Source organism: Mobula birostris, chromosome 10 (assembly GCF_030028105.1).
Source record: "Mobula birostris isolate sMobBir1 chromosome 10, sMobBir1.hap1, whole genome shotgun sequence".
In the NCBI taxonomy this organism is placed as follows: Eukaryota; Metazoa; Chordata; class Chondrichthyes; order Myliobatiformes; family Myliobatidae; genus Mobula; species Mobula birostris.
This window is the reverse complement of record NC_092379.1, coordinates 72964218-72991349: the sequence shown is the minus strand read 5'-3', so window position 1 is coordinate 72991349 and position 27132 is coordinate 72964218. Positions and strand designations below refer to the sequence as shown.

The 27132-nt window shown below is 39.8% G+C and overlaps 1 protein-coding gene across 1 annotated transcript in view; it reads right to left on the bottom strand.

The window, feature by feature from the left end:
* gabrb4 (gamma-aminobutyric acid type A receptor subunit beta4) overlaps positions 1-27132 on the bottom strand; it is a 163006-nt gene that overhangs the window by 9245 nt on the left and 126629 nt on the right. Inside the window, exons 6-8 of the mRNA XM_072270462.1 lie at positions 22401-22538; positions 10485-10637; positions 6895-7139 (exon numbers count right to left, since the gene is read on the bottom strand). Of these exons, the coding sequence (XP_072126563.1) occupies positions 6895-7139; positions 10485-10637; positions 22401-22538 (536 nt within the window). The remainder of the gene's footprint in view (positions 1-6894; positions 7140-10484; positions 10638-22400; positions 22539-27132) is intronic.

Sequence of the window (27132 nt, the reverse complement as noted above, 5' to 3'; positions counted from 1 at the left end):
GTCTACCTATCAATCTATCTATCACATGACACAAAAAGACCTTGAAATTGAGTTCATAGGTTGTGGGAACATTTCGACAATGGAGCAAATGAATCTGAATGACGTTAATCCCTCTGGTTCAGCAGCCTGATGGGTGACGGGTAATAACTTTCCCTGAACCTGCTGGTGTGAGTCCTGAGGTTCTTGCATCTTCTTCCTGATGGCAGCAGTGAAAAGAGAGCATGACCTCGGTGGTGAGGGGTTCCCAATGATGGACGCTGCTTTCCTATGACAATGCTCCGTGTAGATGTGCTCAATGGTGGGGAGGGCTTTACCTGTGATGGACTGGGCCATATCCACTACATTTTGTAAGATTTCCTGTTCAAGAACATTGGTGTTTCCATACAATGATGCAACCAATCAATATATTCTCCATCACTCATCTATAAAAGTTTGACCTACTGAATCTTCACAAACTTCTAAGAAAGTGGGGGAGCTGCTGCTCTTTTGTTTCAGTGGCATTTACAGTATGTGCTGGATGTGGAACAGATCCTTTGAAATAGTAGCATGGGGGAATTCAAATGTGCTGACCCTGTCCACGTCTGATCCCCCAATGAGCACCGGGCCATGAACATCCAGTTTCCTCCTCCTGAAGTCAACAATCAGCTCCTTGGTCTTGCTGATATTGAGTGGGAGGTTGTTGTTGTGGCACCTTTCACCCAAATTTTTGATGTCCCTTCTGTTTGCTGAATCATCACCACCTTTGATTTGGCCCGTGAATCAAAGGCGGTGTAATCAGAAAATTCAAATATGGCATTGGAGCTGTGCTTATCCACAGAGTCACAAATGTAAAGCGAGTAGAGCAGGAGGCTAAGCTCACAGCCTTGAGCTGCACCTGTGCTGATGGAGATCATGGAGGAGATGTTGCTGGCAATCCAAACTGACTGGAGTCTGCAAGTGAGGAAATCGAGGATCCAGTTGCACAAGGAAGTATTGAGGCCAAGGTCTTAAAGCTTATTGATTAGTTTTGAGGGGTGATAGTATTGAATGCCGATCTGTAGTCGATGAAGAGAATCCCGCTGTATGTATATTTGCTGCCCAGATGTTCCAGGGTTGAGTGAAGAGACAATGAAATGGTGTTGGCCAGAAAGAACTACAGCCTACAAATCAGTGAATACAAATGAATCAAGGACAGTGGAAGCAGACTGACCAATTGTCTTTGTCCTTACCATGAGGGAGGAGATGGAGGCTGCCATTTTATGAAGACACTCAGTTCTCCATTTCGATTTAAAGTTGCTTCGCTTGATCAGTGTTTTAAAGTCGACACAATAATGCCGCAGGTAATCTGTTGAACTAGGGATCATTTCCAAATAAGAAGTTACTTGGGAGGTGTTCTTTGGTTGGATATAACATGCAGGTTTGTGAATGATAGTGTGCGTGTCTGGTCTGTGTGATTCAAGCTGGTGTCTGATTGTGAACAAAAAACCCTAAATTATCGATTGTCACTTGCTGGGAAGAGGATAATAAGTTGATGCTGGTCTGGAACAGAGCCAATAACAAGGTGCTGAGGGTCAGACACATGACCTGTAGCCAATGGCATTAGAATGCAATATTTGAATTGGTAAGAAATGACTATAAAAGCGGATGCTTCAAGTGTGCTGGCGGCGGCAACTCTGAATTGATGTTATCACTTACATCCTTCATGTACGAGGAGTAGACATCTTTACCTTATCCCTCTATCTAAATGTACAATGTGCAATTTATAGTAATTTGTAATAAACAGTATGTACAACAGGGCAGTCAATATAACATAGAAATACAGTTGTGTCAGCATAAATTAACCATTCTGATGGCCTGGTGGATGAAGTCTGTTGGTACTGGCTTTTCTGCTGCGCTACCACTTCCTGGATGGTAGCAGCTGGAACAGTTTGTGGTTGGGGTGACTTGGGTCACCAATGATCCTTCGGGTCCTTTTTACACACCTGTCTTTGTAAATGTCCTGAATAGTGTGAAGTTCACATCTACAGATGCGCTGGGTTGTCCGCACCACTCTCTGCGGAGTGCTGCGATTGAGGGAAGTACTGTTTCCATACCAGGCAGTGATGTAGCCAGTCAGGATGCTCTCAATTGCGTCCCTGTAGAAAGTTCTTAGGATCTGGGGGCCCGCACCAAACTTCTTCAACTGTCTGAGGTGAAAGAGGCACTGTTGTGAAAGAGCACGTGAAATCCTCAGTGATGTATATGCCGAGGAACTTAAAGCTGTTCACCCTCTCAACCCCAGATCCATTGATGTCAATAGGGTAGTCTGTCTCCATTCCTCCTGTAGTCTATAACCAGCTCCTTTGTTTTTGCGACATTGAGGAAGAGGTTGTTTTCATGACACCACTGTATCAGGGTGATGGCTTCTCCTCTATAGGCTGCCTCGTTATTATTTGAGATAGGAGGACAACTATCGCCAATGTAACCGGTATTATATTTGCTGCTCTTTGACTGTTCAGGGGACGTCAGGAGGTGTGCACATACATATTCAGTTGTGAAGTTCACATGTTCTTCCATTGATACAATAAAGATACTGTTGGTGGATACAGATTCTCTCTGTGTCCCTCTGATCATTATTACAAGGGGTAGAATTCTTGTAACAGAATTGGCGTCCCGGTTGGGGACTTGAAAATCAATCTCACCATCTGCAGGAGACTCGAGCTGGACCACTTGGGTGAGAAACAGAGATCTGGGGCTGGGTAGTTTGCTAGAACATACCCAGGATGAAGAATTCAGGAACAGTTGTCAGTCCGGAGGACTTGGATTGTTTTGGTTGGAGGGGATTCCTCCAGAAGTACATATTAGGAAATGGCCACAATACGGGAGAGTATGATGGACACAGCAGTGATGGAGGCGGCTCAGCTCTTTTTAAAATTGCCAAAGGGAAATTGTCAGACAGGGAATTAAGCAGCCACTGAAACCAGTAGCAGCGGGCTACCTCATGGAGGATTTAAAAGGATATCGGCAAAAAGCTGACGCCGAGCAAGATAGATTACAACGTGAAATGCCGGAATATCAACAAGAAACTAAGGTAAACGAGCATAGATTAAAGTAGGAGGTAGAAACTCTTAAGGGAAAAGTTACCAATTTGCAGGGATAGAGAAGTAGGGATCTGGTGTATATGAACCAATTTCAGCTGAAGTGTGAGAAATTGGTTAAAGAAAGGAGTAAATGGGAAGAAGAAAACAATTTAGTTAACAGCCGGGTCGAGGAATTAAAGAAACAGTGCAGTGATTTAAAAGCAGCTATAAATGTGATACAGAAATCAGTTTCCGAAAAGAGAAGTAAGACCAGTGATCATACAGTGTTTAAAGCAGATACAAAAGCTGCAGGACTAACCTGCTGCACAGAGAGGAGTAATATGTGCCTTTGGATCTGAAAGAGGGAAGCAGGATGAACATGGAAACATGGTTTGACAAGATTTAGCAGATAAGGAGACTAGACAGAGGATGTCCATCCCAGGACAATCAAAAAGAGCCTGTGCTACTGACGGCACGATTGGCTCCCATTGTGACTATCAGAGCCAGGGCAGGAGTTCAAAACCAGAATATAACATACACTACACCGTTTGGGGTGCAGCAATAAAGAGGTATTGTTCAGGAACAAACAAGAGTAAATCTGCGGATGCTGGAAATCCAAGCAACACGCACAAAATGCTGGAGGAACTCAGCAAGCCAGGCAGCATCTGTGGAAAAAAAGTCTAGTCGACGTTTTGGGCCAAGACTCTTCAGCAGGACTGGAGAAAAAAAAGATGAGGAGTGGATTTAAAAGGTGGGGGAGGGGAGAGAGAAACACAAGGTGATAAGTGCAAAGTGAGGCCATACTCTGGTTGGAGGAACAGCACCTTATAGTCCGTCTGGGTAGCGTCCAACCTGATGGCATGAACATTGATTTTTCAAATTTCGGTAATGCCTCCCCGCCACCCTCTCACCATTCCCATCCCCTTTTCCCTCTCCTACCAGAGGGAGGCGATGGGCAGGGAAGAAGTGTGGCCTCATCGCGACAGCAGAAGAGGCCATGGATGGACATATTGGAATGGGAATGGGAAGTGGAATTAAAATGGGTGGTGACTGGGATATCCTGCTTCTTCCTGAGTATAGGTGCTTGGCGAAATGGTCTCTCAGTCTACGTCGGGTCTCACTGATATACAGGAGGCCACGCTGGGAGCATCAGACACAGTATATGACCCCAACAGACTCACAGGCGAAGTGTCGCCTCACCTGGAAGAACTGTTTAGGGCTCTGAATGGTAGCGAGGGAGGATGTGTAGGGGCATGTGTAGCATTTGTTCTGTTTGCAAGGATAAGTGTCAGGAGGGAGATCAGTGGGGAGGGACGAATGGACAAGGGATTCACTTAGGGAGCACCCTGTGGAAAGTAGAAAGTGTGTGTGGGGGGGTGGGAGAGAGACGTGTTTGGTGGTGGGATCCCATTGGAGGTGGTGGAGGTTCCGGAGAATTAAGTGCTGGATGCGGAGGCTGGTGGGGTGGTAGGTGAGGACAAGAGGAACCCTATCCCTCGTAGGGTGGCGAGAGGATGGGGTAAGATCAGGCGTGTGTGATTTGCTGAGGATATCAGGATATATATACCCGGGCATGATACTAGGGAACTGTTTCAAACGATTAGTTACCAGAGAACAATACATGATGATGCCGAACAAAGAAGATTGATTATTCGAACATACACTGCACTTTGCCAGAAAAGCAACAACATGCCAGGAGAATAAAATGAGGAGTTAAAGAATGCGATTATGGGCAACAACAATGGGGACACAATAGATAAGCTACGTAAATGTTACCAGAGGAAAGGAGAACACACCGTCTGTAGATGGTGTTCCAAGGGTGTATGGATCAATGTTAGATCGCAATCATTAACAGCCAGAACCCGCAAATAGATGGTTAAGTACATTGGTGTCTCCTAGCACCGACGGATCTAAATAAAATGTTGGAACTGTTTGATCCCAGTGTCCATACACATACTGAGGCATGGTACTTAGGGAAATGATCAGAGCACGGGAAAAGAAAGCGCGGGAGCTCGATTTTATCTTTAGGAATACCCCAGAGGCAGCTAAATTGTTTTCTCTGAGAAAATACACAGGATATTGTGTGGGGAAATGAGGGTCAGGAGAGAAGCCAGCAGAGAGATTTTATAAGGGAAATAACACAGTGCTAGAAAGTGCCTTAGCCCTAAGCTGTGATCACATGGGTCATTATCTTTGGAGTTGTACAGAGGACAGTTCATTTAATTTAATTCCAAACAAAAATCAGAGACTGGAGTTACAAAGGGTCAGAATATAATTTGGTTAATGTGGGGATTTCAAGCTTTAAACTTGTTGAATGTTGTTTACTTGCGCACAATGAGTAGCATCCGCAGATTTTCTCTTGTTTGTGAATAATTTCCAACATTTCTTTATTTTAAAGGTTTGGAGTAACACACTTCCTCAATGTTAACGATTGAACTGAATATTTTGGTAACGGTTTAACCATTGAGAACAGGAGATTTTCTGGAATGGTTTAAAGTGTGAATGGTTTGTATGTTTTTTAATGTGTAAAATCTCGCCACGAGAGAGAGAGAGAGAGAGAGAGAGAGAGAGAGAGAGAGAGAGAGAGAGACAGACAGACAGACAGACAGAGACAGAGAGAGAGACTGAGACTGACTGTGGTGTGTCAAATTACCGGCTGAACGAGTAGTCTTTGGGATACTGCAATATTTGAATTGGGAGAAATGAATATAAAAGCAGACGCTTCAAGTGTATTGTCTCTTCCATTTACTCTTTTTTCTTAATATAATTATAAAATCTCTTTAGAATTTCCTTTCCCTGCCAAAGTTCTCTAATGCCCCTTTTTTAAGCCCTCCTGATATCCTTATTGAGTACACTGCTGCAGCCCTTACACTCCTTCAAGGATTCACTTTATTCCAACTACCTCCACCTGACCCATGTTTCCTTCTTTTTCCTGCCCAGCGCATGAATAACCATCGTCATCAAGGGTTCCCTACTCCTATCAGCCTTGCCCTTCACTCTCACAGGAACATACTGACCTCAAACTCTCTTCACCTCATCACTATAAATCTCCCATTTGCCTTTGTTCCCATTGCCTGTAAACAACCTACTGCAATCGACCTTTGTAAGCTCCTGTCTCAAACCATCAACTTTGCCTTGTCCCAGTTCACAACTTGAACAAGTTCTGATACTTTAAACAAATAACTTAAAATTAATAAAACTTTGGTCACCGCTCCCAAAGTGTTAGTCACCTAGTCAGTCACTTGGGCCACACTATTACTGAAGAGGGGGTCAAGCTTTGCACTCTCCTTAGCAGGGCCTCTCTATATTGCCCAAGGAGACTTTTGTGAATTTATTTAATTCCACCCTTAGCAGTATAGAAATCACAGCTTATATTAGGAAAGTTAAAAATCCACTACAATGACAACCCTATTATTCTTTCAACTCTGCACTACATCCCTGAATATTTATTGTTCTAATTACCCCTGCAAATTTTTTATTTAAGTCTCTTAGCAAGACCATTCTGCTAGAGTTCCGAACTCTTTGCTCTTTCTGAGTGCTAACCTTTCCATGCGTTCAGGCTCCCAGACTCCTCCACATTTAGGAGCTCTGTAATAAAAAAGTGAAGATGATTTACTTCACTTTTCTTTGTACTATGCAGGCATATTTTTTAGGATAAGGAGCAGTCAATAATGGCTAGAATCAGAGAGAATGGTTCGGAATTCAGAGTCATGGCATTTTCCAGGCTGAGATGGTCAAACTAGGCCCTAGGAAGTGAAAGGAAACTGAATGAAAGGGGTGGCTTCAAGACAAACCCTAGCTGAGCCCAGCCTCTATGTTCCAGGATCTCACTTTGTCAAGATAACGACACACTCACCCCAGTGTTTGTGAGCCGGCCCCTCTCTGCATTGTTTTTGCTGACTTTTCCCATTGGTTTCCTCTGCTGCGTTGGCGCCTTGCCGAAGAAGATGTAGTTGACGAAGGCGTACTCCAATAAGGCCAGAAAGACAAACACAAAGCAGCCCATCAGGTAAATGTCAATGGCCTTGACGTATGGGATCTTGGGGAGGGTCTCTCGGAGGTGGGTGTTGATTGTGGTCATTGTCAGGACAGTTGTGACTCCTGTAATGCAAACAGTGAGGGAACTATAATAAGCTCCTTGGGCACTGAGGGAAAATACCTCAAACACTTCGTACTTATTTTACACTTCTCTTCTTCTCAGCACTTTCCAAAATACTGGCAGATATTTTGTATGAAGAGCAATCACTAATTTAGTTGAGATCAGCTGGAGTTCCAGTGCTGACCATTCAAATGCTGAATTCAGTATCATATGGCACAGCAACCGGCCCTGCGGCCTATCCACTCCATACCAATATTTACACTCATCTCGCAAACACGAGCCCATCCACTCCATACCAATATTTACACTCATCTCGCAAACACGAGCCCATCCACTCCATACCAATATTTACACTCATCTCGCAAACACGAGCCCATCCACTCCATACCAATATTTACACTCATCTCGCAAACACGAGCCCATCCACTCCATACCAATATTTACACTCATCTCGCAAACACGAGCCCATCCACTCCATACCAATATTTACACTCATCTCGCAAACACGAGCCCATCCACTCCATACCAATATTTACACTCATCTTGTTTTTTTTAAATTCCACATTCTCATCAAGTACATGTGAATTCTCCCACTCACCCACTCCCCAGGGGCAATTTACAGCAGCTACGAAACCCACCAAACCCACGTCTTTGGGATGTGGGAAGAAACCAAAGCACTCAGGGAAATTCACACTGTCAAGGGGAGAATGTGCAAACTCTACACGGACAGGATTGTAAATTAAAGTTCACAGTGGACATTATGGGATGTGTCCAGGCTGTGAAGCATGGGCAGGAAGACCATTATACCATAAGATATAGGAGCAGAATCAGGCCATTTGGCCCATCAAGTCTGTTCTGCCATTCCATCATGGCTGATCCATGTCTCTCTCAGCCCCAACATCCTGCTTTCTCCCAAATCCCTTCATGCCTTGACTAAACAAGAATCTATCAACCTCTGACTTAAATATACCTAAATGACCTCCACAGCCACCTATGGTAATGAATTCCACAGAATCACCACTCTCTGGCTAAAGAAATTCTTCCTCACTGCCGTTCTAAATGGATGTCCATCTATACTGAGGCTGTGTCCTCTGGTCTTAGACTCCCCCACCACAGGAAACATCCTCTCCAAATCTACTCTATCAAGGCCTTTCATGATTTGGTAGGTTTCAATGAGATAGCCCTTCATTCTTTTGAATTCCTCCGAGTACAGGCCCAGAGCCATTAAACACTCCTCATACAATAAGTCTTTCAAGCCTGGAATCATTTTTGTGAACTTCCTTTGAACCCACTCCAGTGTCAGCACATCATTTCTTAAATAAGGAGCCTGAAACTGCTCACAGTACTCCAATGAAGCCTCACCAGCACCTTATAAAGGCCTTAATATTACATGCTTGTTTTTATATTTTAATCTTCTTGAAATAAATGCTAACATTGTATCTGCCTTCCTCACCACTGACTCAACTTGCAAATTAACCTCTAGGGAATCCTGTAGGGCTCCCAAGTCCCTTTGCTCCTCAGATTTGCTTTTTCAATTTTTCTCTCCAGTTAGAAAATAGTCTACACTTTTATTTTTTCTACCAAAGTGCATAACCATACACCTCCTGACACTGTATTCCATCTGCCACTTCTTTGCCCATTCTCCTAATCTGTGTAGGTCCATCTGTAGCCTCTCTGCTTCTTCAACGCTACCTGCTCCTCCACCACTCTGCATATCATCTGCAAACTTTGCCACAAAGCTATCAATTCCATCATTCAAATCATTGACATATAATGTAAAAAGAAACGGTCCTAACACAGCCCCCCTGAAGAAGACCGCTAGTCTCTGGCAGCCAACCAGAAATGGCACCACTTATTCCCATGTTTTGCCTCCTGCCAATTAGCCAGCAGTCTATCCATGCTAGAATCTTCCCTGTCATGTCATGGGCTCTTAACTTGTTAAGCAGCCTCATGTGTGGCACCTTGTTAAAAGTCTTCTGAAAATTCAAGTACACAACATCCACCAATTCTCCTTTGTCTATCCTGCTTATTATTTCTTCAAAGAATTCCAACATACTTATCAGGCCAGATTTCCCCTGAAGGAAACCATGTTGACTGTGACCTATATCATGTGCCTCCAAGTAACCCAAAACCACATCCTTAACAATCGACTCCAATAACTTTCCAACCACTGAAGTCAGACTAACTGGCCTTTAATTTCCTTTCCTCTGCTTGTCTCCCTTCTTGAAGAATGGAGTGACATTTGCAATTTTACAGGCTTCCGGAACCATTCCAGAATCCAGTAATATTTGAAAGATCATTACTAAGGCCTCCATGATCTCTTCAGTCACCTCTTTCTGAAGCCTGGGTGTACACCACCTGGTCCAGGTGACTTATCTACCTTCAGACCTTTCAGCTCCTCAAGCACCTTCTCCCTGGTAATAGCAACTTCATGTACTTCTGCCCCAATACTCTCAATCTTCTGGCATACTGCTAGTGGCTTCCATTGTGAGGACTGATGCAAAATACTTATTCAGTTTTCCCACTGTTTCTTTGACCCCCATTACTACCTCTCCAGCATCATTTTCCAGCAGTCTACTCTCACCTTTCTTTTACACTTTATATATCTGAAGAAACTTTTGGTATCCTCTTTTATATTATTGGCTAGCTTAACTTTGTATTACACCTTTTCTTTCTTTATGTTTGTTTTAGTTTCCTTCAGTTGGTTTTTAAAAGCTTTCCAATCCTCTAACTTACCATTAATTTTAGCTCCATTACATGCCCTCTCTGGCTTTTATGTTGACTTTGACTTCTCTTGTCAGCAACAATTGTATCAGCCTACCTTTAGAATATGCCTTTTTCTTTGGGATGCATTTATCCAGTACCTTCTGAATTGCTCCTAGAGCCTCCAGCCATTGCTGCTCTGTCGTCATCCCTGCTGGTGTCCCCTTCCAATCAACTTTGGCCAGCTCCTCTCTCATGTCTCTGTAATTCCCTTTACTCTGCTGTAATACTGATAATTCTGACTTTAGCTTCTCCTTCTTAAATTTCAGGGTGAATTTGTCATATTATGATCACTTTCCCCAAAGGGTTCTTTTACCTTAAGCTCTCTAATCAATTCCAGTTTCTTGCACAACACCCAATCCAGAATAGCTGCTCCCCTAGTGGGCTCTACCACGAGCTGCTCTAAAAAGCCATCATGTGGGCATTTTACAAATTCCCCTTCTTGGGATCCAGCACCAACCCGATTTTCCCAATCCACCTGCATATTATGGAATGCAACCAGGAAAGACTTCCAATGTCAGTGAGCCTGATTGAGACGAGGTTTTCAGAATTTTAATTTGCTCATTCCGCTTCAGGGCACTTACCCAGGGCTACTCGTGCAGCAGAGGCATCATAATTAATCCAGAAGGAGACCCAGGAGAGGATAGTGATGAGGATTGATGGCATGTAAGTCTGCAGAATGAAGTATCCAATGTTTCTCTTGATCCGAAAACTGAGTGATAGCCGAGGATAGGAACCTGAAAGGAAAAGCAGAATGTGAGCATGCCGCTATACATAGAGAAACAGTTAGCATCAGATCTGGTTCTCTCTTGGCGGCGCTAGATGGAGTAGATCATTTTTGGCTGGACTCTGGACTTTTTTCAATTTTTCTATCACCTTTCTATTATATATATTAAAGTGTCTTTAATACCTTTATATGCCATAATTTTGAACTTTAATCGACGGAAATGTCTAGACAAAGAAAGACATTAGTCGAAGGCAAAGAAACTGAAAATGGAAACGGGAAGAAGGAAGGTACTTTTGAACAGTCTAAACAGCCTCAACTTACTTTGCAAGCTATCTCGAATTTATTGGATGAAAAACTCGACAAGAAATTCGTTACATTGGAAGCAATATTGACGGAGAATAAAAGTAAATCGATAGCACTTGGAAAAGCAAGTGAAAAACAGCAACGGCAAATTTCAGAGCTTACTGAAGCGGGGAAACAGATGGACTCCAGAATGAATTCTTTGGAAAAGAAATTAAATTCGACTACTCATACATTAGAGCAGTATAAAGCCAAGATTATTGATCTGGAGAGTCGTAGTCGCAAACAGAGTTTGTGAATAATAGGACTCAGTGAAGACGTTGAGAGCAGGGACTTTACTAAATTTTTCTCTCAATTTTTAATGGAAGTCTTTGGATCGGAGGTCTTCCCTTCCCCTCCGGTACTTGATTTCGCCCATCGATTGTTAAAACAAAAACCCTCAAAAGAATTGCGTCCGCATCCTGTAATTCTCCAGTTTCACTATGTGAGTACTAAGGAGCACTTAATCCAACTTGCTCGTCGGAAAGGAATTATCGTTCATCAAAATCTGAAGTTTCATTTGGTTGAAGATTATTGCCCTGAGGTATTCCAAGAAAGATTGCATTTTAGCTCGGTGATGTCGGAATTATATCAAAGGAACTTTCACCTGGCATTGTTATACCCCGCCCGCTTAAGAGTAGTTTTACTCGACAATTCATTTAAATGGTTTAAAACCGTGGACGACGCACAACAATTTGTTGAAGAACATTCCTTGAGCTCAGATGTTTAATTACTTTACTGTTCTTTTGAGTTTGTATACATCTGGTTTATTAGTTAATAATCAGCATATAGATTTGGACATTTTACATTTGTAGAGCCTTGGCCTTGGGCTGAGTCTTCTGGTATTTTGTTTTCGCTCATATCTGCTCTATGTTAATATCCCTTTTCTTTTCCTTGATTATTTTAATTTTCTTTTATTTTTAAAGGTCCATTTGAGAAAATTATTAAGACTTTGACTTGGTGATCATTTGATTTTTTTTGAAATATTATTAAGAGTGTAATCTGTTTTATTTCTTAAGACCAGGTCTTTTAAAATGGTCTGGAAAGGATTGTTTTTTTTTCATCTGTGTTTGGGATTCCACTTGTAATGTTCAGACTATGGGTGGTTTTTATTTTATTTTTATAATTGGAGATTTGCCGTCAGGGAGATGGGGGTTGGGTGGCTCTTAGTTAGTTTACTGGCTGCCTATTGGCCAGGGTTTTGGGGCTTTGTGGGAAGGGGAGGGATTATTTTTACTTTAGTTTTTCACACTTGGGCTGACTTGAAACTACAAAAATATCTGTATTGTCGTAACTTCCAGTTCCTCTTTAAACTTTTGTTTCTCTTCCTGATTTGTGAGTTTCCTGTGCAATTTGGTTAATCCTTTACTTACCATATGGTTTATTTGAGGAAAATGGATAATATTATTAACTTTGTTTCATGGAACACGAATGGTTTGAATCATCCAATTAAATGGAAGAAGATTTTTAAAGATTTTCAGAGATTGAATGCTCAGATTATTTTTGTGCAGGAGACTCGTGAGGAAGGAGGAAAATCAGTGTTTTTTTAGGTTTGGAATAGAAAACAGTTTCATTCAAACTCATCAACCAAAGTGAAAGGTGTTTCCATTTTTATAGACTCTTTGATCTCATTTGTTCATTATGATATAATCTCAGACCCATATGGTAGATTTCTATTAATTACTGGTTTACTTTATAACAAAAAAGTAGTTTTGATTGATATTTATGTACCAAATATTGATTATCCTGAATTTTTTAAACATTTATTTGTATCTCTTCCTAATTTAAATAAATATATGTTAATAACGGGAGATATTTTAATTGTTGTTTGAATCCTATGATGGATAGGTCTGCACCCAATCAGGCACTTCCAAACAAATCTGCTATTTTTATTAACTCCTTTATAGTAGACTCGGGAATTTTAGATATTTGGAGATTTTTAAATTCTAATGATAAAGAGTTCTCTTTCTTTTCTCATGTATATCATAATTACTCCAGAATTGATTACTTTTTTATTGATTCTTGATTAGTTTCATTTGTTACTACCTGTGAGTATGATAGAATCGGCATTTCCGACCATGTGCCTTTGAAATTATCAATTAAATTTAGGGATACAATTTTTAGTACTAGACAATGGAGGTTCAATTCTATTTTGCTTCAAGATTTAAATTTTGATAATTTTATTAAAGAACAGATTGCATTTTTCTTTTCATCTAACTCAACGGAAGAAATTTCCAGTGGGATATTATGGGATACCTTTAAAGCATGTACTTGCGGGCATATTATTTCATACTCTGCTGGAGTGATAAAACGTATAATAGTGAAATACGTACATTGGCTAAGATTAAAGAAATTGATAAAAAATATTCCATTGCTCCTAATTTGGAGTTTTATAAAGAGGGAGTTGAACTTCCCCAATTGAAAATAAATTACTTAAAATTAAGATTCAATTTTACATACATGGTGATAAATCGGGCAAATTACTGGCTAATCAATTGAAAGTTGCTTTGGCGAAACATCAGATTAATAAAGTTTGTAGAAGGGATGTTAAATTGACAACTGATGATAATGAAATTAATAAATCTTTTCAAGAATTTTATACCGATTTATATCAATCAGAATTTTCTGATGATCCTACCATAATGCATGAACTTTTAAGGAAACTAAATATTCTGAAATTACAAGCCGATGAACGCTTAACATTAGATGCACCCATTACTAAAGAGGAAATAAGGAAAGCAATTATTTCGATGAATTCTGGTAAAGCACCTGGCCCGGATGAGTATACAGTAGAATTTGATAAATCTTTTTCAGATGTACTTTCTCCCTGGTTATGTAGAATTTTTAAAGATTCCTTATCTGTAGGTAAGTTACCACAATCCTTTTATGAAGCATCTATCTCTTTAATTCCTAAAAAAGATAAAGATCCCACTGAATGTGCATCATATAGACATATATCTATGTTGAATGTGGATTCTAAAATTTTTTCTAAAATATTAGGAATTAGAATAGAGAAGGTACTACCACAAATTGTCTCCAAAGATCGGACAGGATTTATTAAAAATTGTTATTCACATTTTAATGTTAGGAGGCTAATGAACATTGTATACACTACTTCAGTTAAAACTCCAGAATGTGTTATTTCTCTTGATGCTGAGAAGGCATTTGACAGACTTGAGTGGGAATATTTATTTGGTATACTTGAGAAATTTAATTTTAGCCCAAAATTTATATCCTAGATTCAATTGATATATCGTACACCTCTGGCCGCTGTATTTACCAATAATCAGAGATCCCCGTTTTTTAGGCTTTTTCAAGGTACTAGACAGGGCTGTCCTTTAAGCCCTTTACTATTTGATATTGCCCTGGAGCCCTTGGCAATTGCTATTCATGACTCACCTAATATATTTGGCATTATTCTTGGGAATGGAATGCATAAAGTATCACTATATGCAGATGACCTGTTACTATATATCTCTAACCCAGAGAAATCCATCCCTGCAGTAATAACACTATTTGCTCAGTTTAGTAGTTTTTCTGGTGATAAATTGAATCTTAATAACAGTATGCTTTTCCCATTAAATATGCAAGTTCCAATTTATAGACAATCGCCATTTAGATTAGTTACTGATTATTTTATTTATTTTGGTGTTAAAATTACTAAGAAGCACAAGGATCTATTTAAAGTTAATTTTTTACCCTTAATTGATCATGTTAAACAAATGTTTACTAAATGGTCCCCTTTGTCCTGATCTTTGATTGGTCAAATTAATACTATTAAGATGATTATTTTACCTAAATTTTTGTATCTATTTTAGGCGGTAGAATTTTTATCTCTAAATCTTTTTTTGATATTACTGATTCTAAAATTTCTTCATATATATGGCAGAATAGAAATCCCAGGTTAAGTAAGAAATATTTACAGAAATCAAAAAAAGGTGGGTTGGCTTTGCTGAATCTTAGATTTTACTACTGGGCAATAAACATTTGATATTTAACGTTTTGGACACAAGAGCTGGATGAAACTCAATGTCCATGATGGATGAACCTCGAGCGGGAGTCTGTACATGGTTTTTCATTGGCTTCTATTCTAGGAGCTGCGCTTCCCTTTGCACTTACTAAATTGAATAAACAAATGATAAATCCAATAATTAAACACACAATACGAATATGGTTTCAATTTTGTAAATTCTTTGGATTGAACAAATTTATCCTGTCAAGTTCTATTATATCTAATTTTTTTCTTTCCACCATCTAGAATTGATCAAGCTTTTCTTTTATGGAAAATAAAGGGAATAACATGTTTTCATGATTTATTCATGGATGATTGTTTTATATCTTTTGAACAGTTGTCTAATAAATATAATTTGCCTAGATCACACTTTCTCAGATATTTACAGATTAGTAACTTTTTGAACACTAATTTATCTATTTTTCTGATATCGCATCAAATTGAAGTTACAGAAGAAAAATTACGTTTAAACCCCTGTCAGAAGAGTTTAATAGCAAATATTTATGATCTGATTACGAAAATATGTCTAGGTACATCTGATAAAATTAAGTATGAGTGGGAAAGAGAACTTCAAATATCTTTATCCACAGAGAAATGGGAAAAAATTCTTCAATTAGTCAATACTTCCTCAATGTGTGCCAGACACGCCTTGATATAATTTAAGGTGGTTCACAGGGCTCATATGTCCAAGGATAAGCGAGCTCGTTTTTATTGCCACATAAATCCTGTTTGTGATAGATGTAAATTTGAGGTAGCTTCCTTGACATATATGTTCTGGTCTTGTCCTGTTCTAGAAAAATATTGGAAAGATCTTTTTGATATAATTTCAGTAGTTCTGCATAGTGATTTAGAACCTCACCCTATTACTGAAATCTTAACTACCAGTGATAGGCTCTAGTCGTTTATCCTTGTCAGCTTGTCGTCTAATTGCATTTGTTACATTAATAGCCAGAAGATCCATTTTATTTAAATGGAACGACACTAATCTCCCACTACATTTCAATGGTTTTCCCAAACGATAGCATGCCTAAACTTGGAAAAAAGATTAGGAGTGGTACTATGGATCCTTCGGCTAAATTTGAAGAAACTTGGAGGCCATTTATTCAATATTTTCATATGATGTAAGTTGACTCTTTCTGAATCCTTTGTAACAATTTTTTTGGTACATGTATAGAGGAGTGGAGTTAACGACAAATAATAATTTTAGCCGATGTAATATGATAGCCCAAGCTTTGTTTTTGTTTTTTTAGTTAGTTTTTCTTTAGTTTAGGGGGTTTTCTTTTTTTTTCTCTTTATAAAATATCTTTTTCATGGTCAGTTACTTGAGATTGGGAGGCTAAACTATATTTGTTACTTGGAAACTGTGCTTGTTCATGTTAACTGTTATTATTGTAATCCCGAGCTCTCTGTATCATTACTATTATTGTTATGTTTAATTTTGAAACAATAAAAAGATTGAAAAAGAAAGATCTGGTTCTGTTACACTCCAGCACATTGAGTGATGTGGCTTAGATACAGATTAGAGTTGATAGAAGCATACCAGGGACCACATAGGGCAGACACTGCTTCATGATATGGTCTCAGGACAGGGATAGCAATGGGTAGGACTAACACAAAAGCAGACAGACAGACACACACTCCATAAATCAAAGATTTGTGACTGAGCAACAACAGACAGTTGGGGAGGCGGAAGAGGCTGGAAGATTCTGGTGGTGAGATTCCACCTCTGGACTTCTGGTACAGCATTTTTTCCCAGCTGAACACAAAGAAACACTTCAATTATATGGGCTACGTCAGCTGGAGTTGGCTGTGTTAAGAATACTCAATATCTGACCGCATACTTTGTTAAGACTCAGGCAATCTTTTATAACTTCATTGGCTAGGAGAGCCATTTGGCTTAAATGGAAGGATCCTAATCCACCTACTGTTTTTTATTGGCTTTCCTCCATTATGTCCTGTCTAAGTTTAGAGAAAATAAGAAGTCGGACATTTGATACATCCGTTAAATTTGAAGAAACCTGGCGACCTTTTATTCAAGATTTTCATATGGTTTGATTTATTGCTCCTCCAGGTACATTCTCGAAATTTTGGGTTTGATCAGAAAGTTTCTCTTTTTTCTTGCTTTTACTCTCAGTGTGGGCTGCACAGTTCCCTTTTTCTTCTTTTTCTTTTTTTTTACTTTTTGTTTTTGTTTATAGAGAATAGTGGGGTTCTTTTTTCTATATATAAAAATTAGGAAAGTTTCTTGATCTTTTTTTTCTTTTTATGAAATGATAAGAGGAGAATTATCTTTTTTATTATATATTATTAGATTACTACTATGTATGATCTTGTTAATGTTTATTTTACCTTCTATATGTATTGTTATCGATATAGATATTTGAGATAATTCTCCTCTTGTTTGTATATATGTACCTTTTTTAAATTAATAAAAAGATTGATAAAGAAAAAAAAGACTGAGGCAATCTTCCTGTAAACATGGGGCAATGTCTCCTGCAGCTGAAGGTTAACTCTGAAAACTGTATGATATCAGAGCAGGAATTACCAACCATGTCCTTTTGCTTTCTATTTCTCAGCCATTGGGGAGAGAGAGAATGATTGTTTCAGATGGTAGGTGAGGTGACAATCCATTGAGCTGCTTGCATGTGGCATCTGTACGCATCCAGGCAAGTGGAAATTATGTCTTGTAGATGGTGAAAAGGCTCTAGGCTCTCAGGAGGCAAGGCTTCATGACTCTGGCCTGCTCTTTAGCCACACTATATACGTGGCTACTTCAGGTGAGTTAAACGCCAACTCTATAAGATCCCTGGTTTCACACGGAGGTCAAAGGAAGGTGGGTTAGACTTTTGTAGCACAACTGGTTAATGGTAGGTGTGCCTAGCAGGACCTACATGTGTCCAGGTCTTACCACATGAAGACATGTGCTGCTTCACTTGTTGAGAAGTTGTGAACCTCAAGCAATGTGAACACCCACACTCTGATGGAAGGAAAGTCAATGATAAAGCAACAGAAGGTGGTTCAGTGTTCTGCCCTGGGGTCATTGGCCTCTTACAAGACATTGAAAGACACAGACCTAATGTGGACAATTGTGATTACCATAGATAGAGAAATGTACAGCATGGTTATGATGGGCTGAAGGGCCAAATTCTGTGCTGTGCAACCTTAGGCTCCATGACAATCAAGATTATTTTATTCAGTATCCAACGGATATTTTGGAAAAATATTTAGATTTAAATCCTTTTCAGAAAGGTGTAATAACAACTATTTATAATATAATTATGAAATAATGTCCAGACTTATCTAATAAAATTAAGAATGATTGGGAAAGGGAACTTAAGCTTACTTTACCTATTGAAAAATGGGAAAAAATTCTTCAATTAGTTAATTCTTCCTCTATATGTGCTAAACATGCACTGATACAGTTTAAAGTAGTACATAGGATTCATATGTCTAAGGATAAACTAGCTTGTTATTACTCTCATATAAATCCAGTATGTGATAGATGTCACACTGAGATAGCTTCTTTAACTCATATAGACAATAGACAATAGGTGCAGGAGTAGGTCATTTAGCTCTTTGAGCCAGCACCACCATCCACTGTGATCATGGCTGATCATCCACAATCAGTACCCTTTTCCTGCCTTCTCCCCATATCCCTTCACTCCACTATCTTTAAGAGTTCTACCTAACTCTTTTTTGAAAGAATCCAGAGAATTGGCCTCCACTGCCTTCTGAGGCAGAGCATTCCACAGAACCACAACCCTCTGTGTGAGCAACACACATCAAAGTTGCTGGGGAATGCAGCAGGCCAGGCAGCAACTCTAGGAAGAGGTACAGTCCACGTTTCGGGCCAAGACCCTTCAGTTTTTCCTTAACTCCATTCTAAATTGTCTACCCCTTATTCTTAAACTGTGGCCTCTGGTTCTGGACTCCCCCCAACATCGAGAACATGTTTGCTGCCTCTAGCTTATCCAATCCCCTAATAATCTTATATGTTTCAATAAGATCCCCTCTCATCCTTCTAAATTCAGTGTATACAACCCCAGTCGCTCCAATCTTTCAACATATGACAGTCTCGCCATCCTGGGAATTAACCTCGTGAACCTACGCTGCACTCCCTCAATAGCTAGAATGTCCTTCCTTTGGAGACCAAAACTGTAAACAATATTCCACGTGTGGTCTCACCAGGGCCCTGTACAACTGCAGAAGGACCTCTTTGCTCCTATACTCAATTCCCCTTGTCATGAAGGCCAGCATGCCATTAGCTTTCTTCACTGCCTGCTGTACCTGCATGCTTACTTTCAGTGACTGATGAACACGGACACCTAGATCTCGTTGTACTTCCCCTTTTCCTAACTTGACACCATTCAGATAGTAATCTGCCTTCCTGTTCTTGCCACCAAAGTGGATAACCTCACATTTATCCACATTAAACTGCATCTGCCATGCATCTGCCAACCTGTCCAAGTCACCCTGTATTCTCATAACATCCTCCTCACATTTCACACTGTCACCCAGCTTTGTGTCATCTGCAAATTTGCTAAAGTTACTTTTAATCCCTTCAGTTAAATCATTAATGTATATTGTAAATACCTGTGGTCCCAGCACCGAGCCTTGCAGTTCACCACTAGTCCCTGCCTGCCATTCTGAAAAGGACCCATTAATCCCTACTCTTTGTTTCCTGTCTGTTTTGGTCATGTCCTTTTCTGAAAAAATACTGGAAAGATATCTTTGATATTATTTCAACTGTGCTGAGTATTGATTTACAACCTCACCCTATTACTGCAAGTTTTGGTTTACCAATGATAGAACCAAATCATTTAACTTCTTCAGCTTGTCAGATGATTGCATTTGTTACATTAATGGCTAGAAGATCCATTTTGCTGAATTGGAAAGAGATTAATCCTCCCACTACATTTCACTGGTTCTCTCAAACTATGTTGTGTTTAAATTTAGAAAAAATTAGAAGTGTCATTTATGATCCTTGTATTAAATTCGAAAAGACTTGGAGGCCATTTATTCAACACTTCCATATGATGTAATTTGACCTTTTCCAAATCTATTCTATTTCTTTCACATGTATGGAGGGAGGAGCGGAGTTAATGACACTAATGGTCCTGTTTGACGTAACACAACAGCCCATGATTTTTTCTTTTCTTTAGTTTAGTTGATTAGTATTGTCTAGATTAGTTTTCTTTTTGGGGTATTTTGTTTTTTTTCTCCTTTTCTTTTTTCATGCTACTTCTGCATTTTTTTTTCTTATATTCGTATGCTGTAAGATTTTGGGAGGTTTAATATCCGTGTGTTAACTGAGTTTATTTATATATGCTAATTATTAACAATGTAATCCCAATAGCTTTGTATTAATACTATGTTATGTTTAACATTTTGATATTAATAAAAAGATTGGGGAAAAAAGCTATTTTTTCTGTATTTGCTTTTGCACATTTGTACATTGTCTAGTCCCATAGATTTGTAAGTGTTTTCCTGATGACTAATCAGTTGATGGATGTCATGGGCTGCCATCCTCACCTCTGCAATTTAGCTCTTTGAGCCATTTTAGGACTGAGGGTGTGATGAAGATTGGATTCAAGTAGATCTGGTGAAACCTAAACTGGGTATTGCTGAGCAAGTCACACTATACAACATTTTTTTTGTCGAAAGTGTTGTTTACACAGATGTTTCGTTTTGCTTGTGATAGACTTGTGTTCAGCTTGAAGCTGAACACAAATATAATTTCAGACTACTTGTATCACATAGGAATTTGGAGAAACAAGAAATTAACTTTTATTGAATATAATGCGATTAATTACATAATAGTGCTGATGCTTTGCAATAGTTCAACTAAGCTAAAAATGTTTTGTTGATGATTTTCATTTGTACTCAGTATCTGAGCCTTCTCGCTGAAGTGTCCAACAATAATCAGCCAGCACTGATGGATTCCAGTTACCCTGATACTGTTTCTCCATCACTGTAATGTCCTGGTGAAACCTTTCATTGTGCTTGTCACTGACAGCGCCAATGTAGAAAACAAATCTTTAGTGACATGTTGCACTTCATGGTTTTGTATACTTCAAGCATGTTGTCAACCAGCTGCACACAGCCTGGTGCTCTGTAGTTGCCAAGGAAGTTTTCAACAACATGCTTGAATGCCTTCGATGTGATTTTTTCCAGTCCCACTAGAAGTTCTTCGATTTGCTTGTCATAAGTGATCTGTTTGATTTGTGGACCATCAAAAATGCCTTCTTTAGTCTTAGCATCAGTTAATCTGACTTGAATTATGAATAAAAATAACAAATATAGGTGATTTCAAAAAAATTGGTGCATGACAGGGAAATTTTGTGGTGATTCTCCTGCAGCCCAAAATCTGTAAGATACACCCAAAAGTATTCAGGAAGCAAAATCTTTGTCCAGTGTGTCAGAGAGCTTTGAGCTGATTGGTAGGTTATAGGATCGTATAACTCTTCCTTTTTGCCTGCTGCGGGTGTAATGCAGCATAAAATATCACCTCAGTGCAGGCAGTCCCAGTACAGCTGTTAGGGGGTTATGGTTTTCATATTGTTCAATGAATCAGGGTAGACCCCTGGCTCAATACTGGTGAGAGGAGAGAAGCACATGCCAAGACATGGTTTTATAGATTGAAATGAAGTCCAGTTGCTGCTATTGAGCCTCCGGGACAATGAAGTTATAAAGACTGTTATGGATGCCCGTCTCTAGAGAGGACTCCAGCTGTCCACAGGATTGCTTGACTAGCTGTGCAGAGTGGAGCTGGCCAGCCCTGTGGAGCAGTGGCTGAAATACAGAAGACACAGAGTGAAGGGCTACAAACTTCACTTGCGCCCTTGGCGTCGGCAATGAGAATTCTTTTTTACCCCAGGTAATTTCAAACAGATTGTACACTTAGGGAATGATGGCACTTGTGATTCCTGCAGAGGTCTAAGTACTTAAGGAGAGCCAGAAATGCCAGATCACATGCTGTCACCACCTGAGCCTTGCAAGGGCTCACATGGTTGTACTGCCTGATAGTCTCTGCTCTAAAAGAATGAGAAGTTGAGTTTATTGCCCTACGACAAATGCATGAAAAACACACTTGCAGCAGTATCACAGGCACGTAGCATCATTTAAGCAGCATTCTCAAGCAAAGCAAAATTAGCATAAATTATAAACAACTTTAAAAAGAAAAAAGCTATTAAAACAAAAATAAGTCATTTTTAGTGTTAGGTGTTCAAGGTGGTCACAGTGTTGCTAAACTTCAGAGCTGAGAATTTTGCTGTTATACCCTTTCCCTGTTGCCTGGATGGAATTGGGCACAGATCAGCCACAACTGCCCGGAGCTCAGAGCTTGGAACTTCAAAGTGGTAGTAAGATTAGTGCCTTCGGGCAGAATGGTCTTATCATTCAAAACTCAACAGCTCAGCTCACCTGTTGCAAAAGCCACTTCCTTCGACACTAGCCGCAGCTCGATGATAGTGAACTGAGGCAGTTCCAGGTTATCCACGCCAGTTACTGCTGCATCCCCGCCTTTCCAGTAGAACACAATGTCATCTGTTGTATAGCCATCTACAAGGGGAGAAAGAGAAGAGGCAGTGATATCTATTCTTCATTCGTGACAGGCACTTCCCCCTCACAGTTCACTGGATTCTGATCAACACCAATCACACAATTAGACAATACCAACATTTAAAGACATTTGAACAGGATATGAAAGGTTGAGAGAGATAAAAGTCAAATGCAGGCAAATGAAAATGACTTTGATGGGCATCTTGAGGGCATGCTTGAGTTGGGTCAAAGGGCCTTTGTTCAAGCTGTATAATTGAAGTAACACATCAGTGAAAATTAGGAATAGAAGCACAATTAGGCCATTCGACCCATTGAATTTACTGTGTGAAATTATGCTGAATGTATAATTTGTGACTAGAAGTAGGTTACAGTTTTTCAAATAAGATCTGTGATTTAATAACCTTTAATCTTCATTCCCATCTATCTTCAGTAACCTTTCACCTCTTATCAAGAGTTGATCTTCCTCTTCCTTAATATTGAGAGCCTCTGCTTCAGCTGCCCTGTGAGGAAATGACTTCCAAAGACACTGCTTTGATAATTTTTTAATAATCGCCTCCACTCCATCTTAATTTGAAATAGTGACCTCTAGTTCTAGACTCTCCCATCAGTGGAAAGGTCCTCTCCAAATTCACCTTCTCAAGACCATTTGGGACTGACTCCAACCATTCTTTTACATTTCAGTGGACACAAGGTTGTCAAATCCTGTCCCCTCGGGCAACTCCCCATTCCAGATATAACAAAGGGAGTCTGCAACACCCAATGCACTTGTGATTAACTCCTGAATTTGCTTTTTCTGGATAAATGCCATAGGACATACAATAGTTTCTGTCGAGATTTGGCCTATTAGTCAAATATTATTGTTGGTTGATTATTATCACTTTGGAAGTGGCTGCTATAAAGTGAATATTGAATATTTAATATGCTTGGATACTCATCAAAAACAATATAATGAAAATAAGATATGACCTCTTTCAAGCATGAGCCCTATGCTGATAAAGTAATGATCAGTCACTGCATTGAAACCCATTTTGATTTGCAGACATTTCTAATCTAACCAATGTGAATAGATTTACAGAGAAATAGCTCTTCAGTATTCAACAGGGATTACAGTAATTAGAGTGGTTGCCCATTGTTATATCAACTACATTTCTATTAAATTGACTAAGACAAGAAACTATTGGAATTTCTCTGCATTTATGCAGGGATGCCAAGTTAAGCTAAATCTATCTGCCTGCACATGATCTATACTTGTCTATTTTCTGACTATTCACATGTCTGTCTAAATGCTTCTTAAATGACACTATCATATCTGCTTCCATCTCCACTCCCGGAAACACCTACCACTCTCTGTGTGAAAGAAATTACCTTGCAAGTCCTCTTTAAGCTTTCTGCCCCTCATCTTAAAGCTGTTTTCTCTAGTATTTGACATTTCTACCCTGGGATATAGACTCTGACTGTCTATCAATGTATACCTTTCATAATTTTATAAATTGCAGACATCTGCAACCTTAGTAATCAGCCCACCTACCTACATTTTCATTGAAATCATTTATATCTGTAAAGGGTTTCTTCTTTATGTTACTTGCTAAGGCTAATAAAATGGCTTCTCTGTAGTGTTATAATAAAATGTTTTTTTTTGTAACGTTAACTGCTGAGGTGAGGGGCTCTCTGGAGCAGCATGTTTGGGTTATAATTACTGATAATGGGACTTGTATTTATTTGCTAACTAATTGGAATAGATGTTATTCTTTCTTGTGTGCCTGTAAGCTGTTGTTTGCGCGGGATGTGGGGAAGAAGAGATAAGACGCACCCAAAGAGATGCTGTGACCCGGTGAGCGGATCGAACCCTGAGCTGGGGCTCGGGACCCGGCAGAGTTCGGGGAAGATCAACTGGTGGAAAAAGGATACCGGATTTTGTGAGCTCCATCAAATTATTTGTGCACAGAACTTATAAACTTACTGATTTGGCGCCTTTATTTTATTTGTTTCTACTAACCCATCACCAAGAAATAATTACAAAGTGTAATCATTTTCTTGCCTATTGTGTACCATCTGATATTTTATGTTTTGTGCTTATGCCGGGGAGCAATCACACAGTATCCACACCAACACGATTACAGAGTTGGTGTGGTCAGCACCAGTTTACCCTAGACGAACAGAAGTCCAGTGGGGCATAGTTGCTACATATCTGTCACATTCATCAAAGGTCTCAACACTGACCCTTGTGGAACACCACTGGTTGGATTCCTCTAGTCAGAACACCCCTCTGCTGCTGCCCTTCCCCCTCTATGGTAAAGTCAATTTTGAATCTAATCTAGCAAGTCTTCATGGATGCCACGTGCCTTAATCCTTTGGATCAGTCTACCATAAGGGATCTTGTCGAAAACCTTACTAAAGTCTATGTGTACAGCATACACTACCCTACATTCCTCAAGTGCACTGTGGAGTACCTTCACCACATGGAATGCAATAATTCAAGAAGAGTGTAGTGCCTCACATTTTTACTGTTATGCTTGTGATGAACCCCTAGGTTTACCTTGCCGTGGACTGTCATTTTTAAGAGAGAATGCCTGAATGACGTCAGCTGCCGGCTTTCTTGGCTCCTATTTGATTCTTCATAAGAGAGAGAGAGGGCTGGAGCTATGGGACTCTGCATCTTGTTTTGATTTGAGCAAGGACACTCACTCACACACGGTCAGTCGCAGTTGGAGTCGGACAATGCAAGGTTGTACAATGGAAGGACACTCACTCACACACAGTCTGTTGCAGTTGGAGTCGGGCAATGGAAGGTTGGACAATGCAAGGACACTCACTCACACACGGTCAGTCGCAGTTGGAGTCTGACAATGGAAGGAAGCCAGTGACTTAGGGGTCACTGGTTGAAATTTTCAGTGCCCACAAGGGTGGGTTGAGTATCGATCCAGCACATTGATAAGCGGCTATCACATTGTGTGATTGGGGCAACCTTGTGGAATCCACCTATGTGTTAACCCCTGCCTGGGTGGTAGTTCCCTTTGATGACGGTACTCCTGTGATAAGCTACTATTGGTGATAATTCGTAAGTGGATTTGGAACAATGACAGGTAAAACCCACAGCGATTGTTATCCTGTTTACCACCATACAACCTGTGGAATACGACATAAAGGCCTTCTCTTGAAATTCACCTTGGATTACAAATATCTCTCTCACATCATTTAATTTGTGAATGAACTGAACTTTCAAATTTTACCATCTCAAGATTTTAAGCCTGGTGCCCCCCAAGCTCAATAGTTTGGGAGTTATATTTACTCACATGTATACTCATAACACTGTTAACTTTTGACTATTCTTGTTTAAGTTGCTATATTAAGTAGATTCTAATAAAGATAGTGGTTTTAACATCAAAACCAGTCTCCAGGTGTGGTCTATTGCTGCTGGTTCATTTAAACCGTTATGGGTACGTAATATACTGTATGTATTTCATTTAGGCAATTCTGTAAGAGCAGTCTGTTCTGTTTCCAGCCTGTTTGAGTTATTGTTGAAGATAGGGGATGAGGAGAAAGTTGTGTCATCCAATTAGGATGGGAGAGCTGAGGGGACATTTTTCTGGTGAGAGACACTAAGGTTGGTCTTGGGCTTTTGTTCGAGAGGAGATGAAGAGAGGAGATGCTGGGGGATCTGGTCGTAGCATACAATCTGGTGGGAGACCCGTTTGTTTGAGGTGGATCGCGAGCGACGTTCGGAAGGTGGTGCGTGCTTTCACGCTGACCACAGGTACTTGCATTAGCAAGCAGGTGTACAGGCATACCTAATATAGTGGTCACTGAGTATAACGACATCCTTGTTATATCAGGGAGACCAAAACTGCATGTAGTACTCCAAATATAACACCACTAACATCTTGTACAGCAGTAATATGATGCCCCAACTCCTATGCTCAATATTCTGATTGATGAAAGCAAACAGTTTCTTCTCCCCATAGATGCTGCCTGACCTGCTGAGTTCCACCAGCATTTTGTGTGTGTTACTTAGAACTTCTTCTTTACCCTGTTTAACTAAGCAATGCCCTAATTTTAATATTCTCGTCCTTGTTTCATAGTTTTTCCATGGCTTTCAACATATAGAATACTGTACGTAATCACCTGCCACACTACTACAACATGACATTTCAGCTCTCTCCAATCCTGACTCTTGACTATCACTAAATATGTTCCTTCCTCCATCAACTGTCAATGCCCTAAGCTCCAGAGTAAAAATAGAAAATATTAGAAGTATGCAGCACTTCACACAAAAGAAACAGAATTTGCTTGTAATAGTGGTCACCACGTTAAAGAGACGTTGTAACATTTCAGTCATAAGCAAAGATTGAATAGGCTGGGTTTGTTTCCCTGGTGTGGAGGAGGTGGAAGGGTGATCTGATAGAAGTAGATGTAACTATGAGGGAGATGAATAGGATAGATAATAAAAACCTATTTTTCCATTATTGGGGTGTCAAAGAAAAGGATAGGTATGGATATGATGGGCTGAAGGGCCTGTTTCTGTGCATAACTAACTCTATGACAGACTGATAACTAATGTTTCAAGCCAATGACTTCTTATTGGAAAGTTAAATTT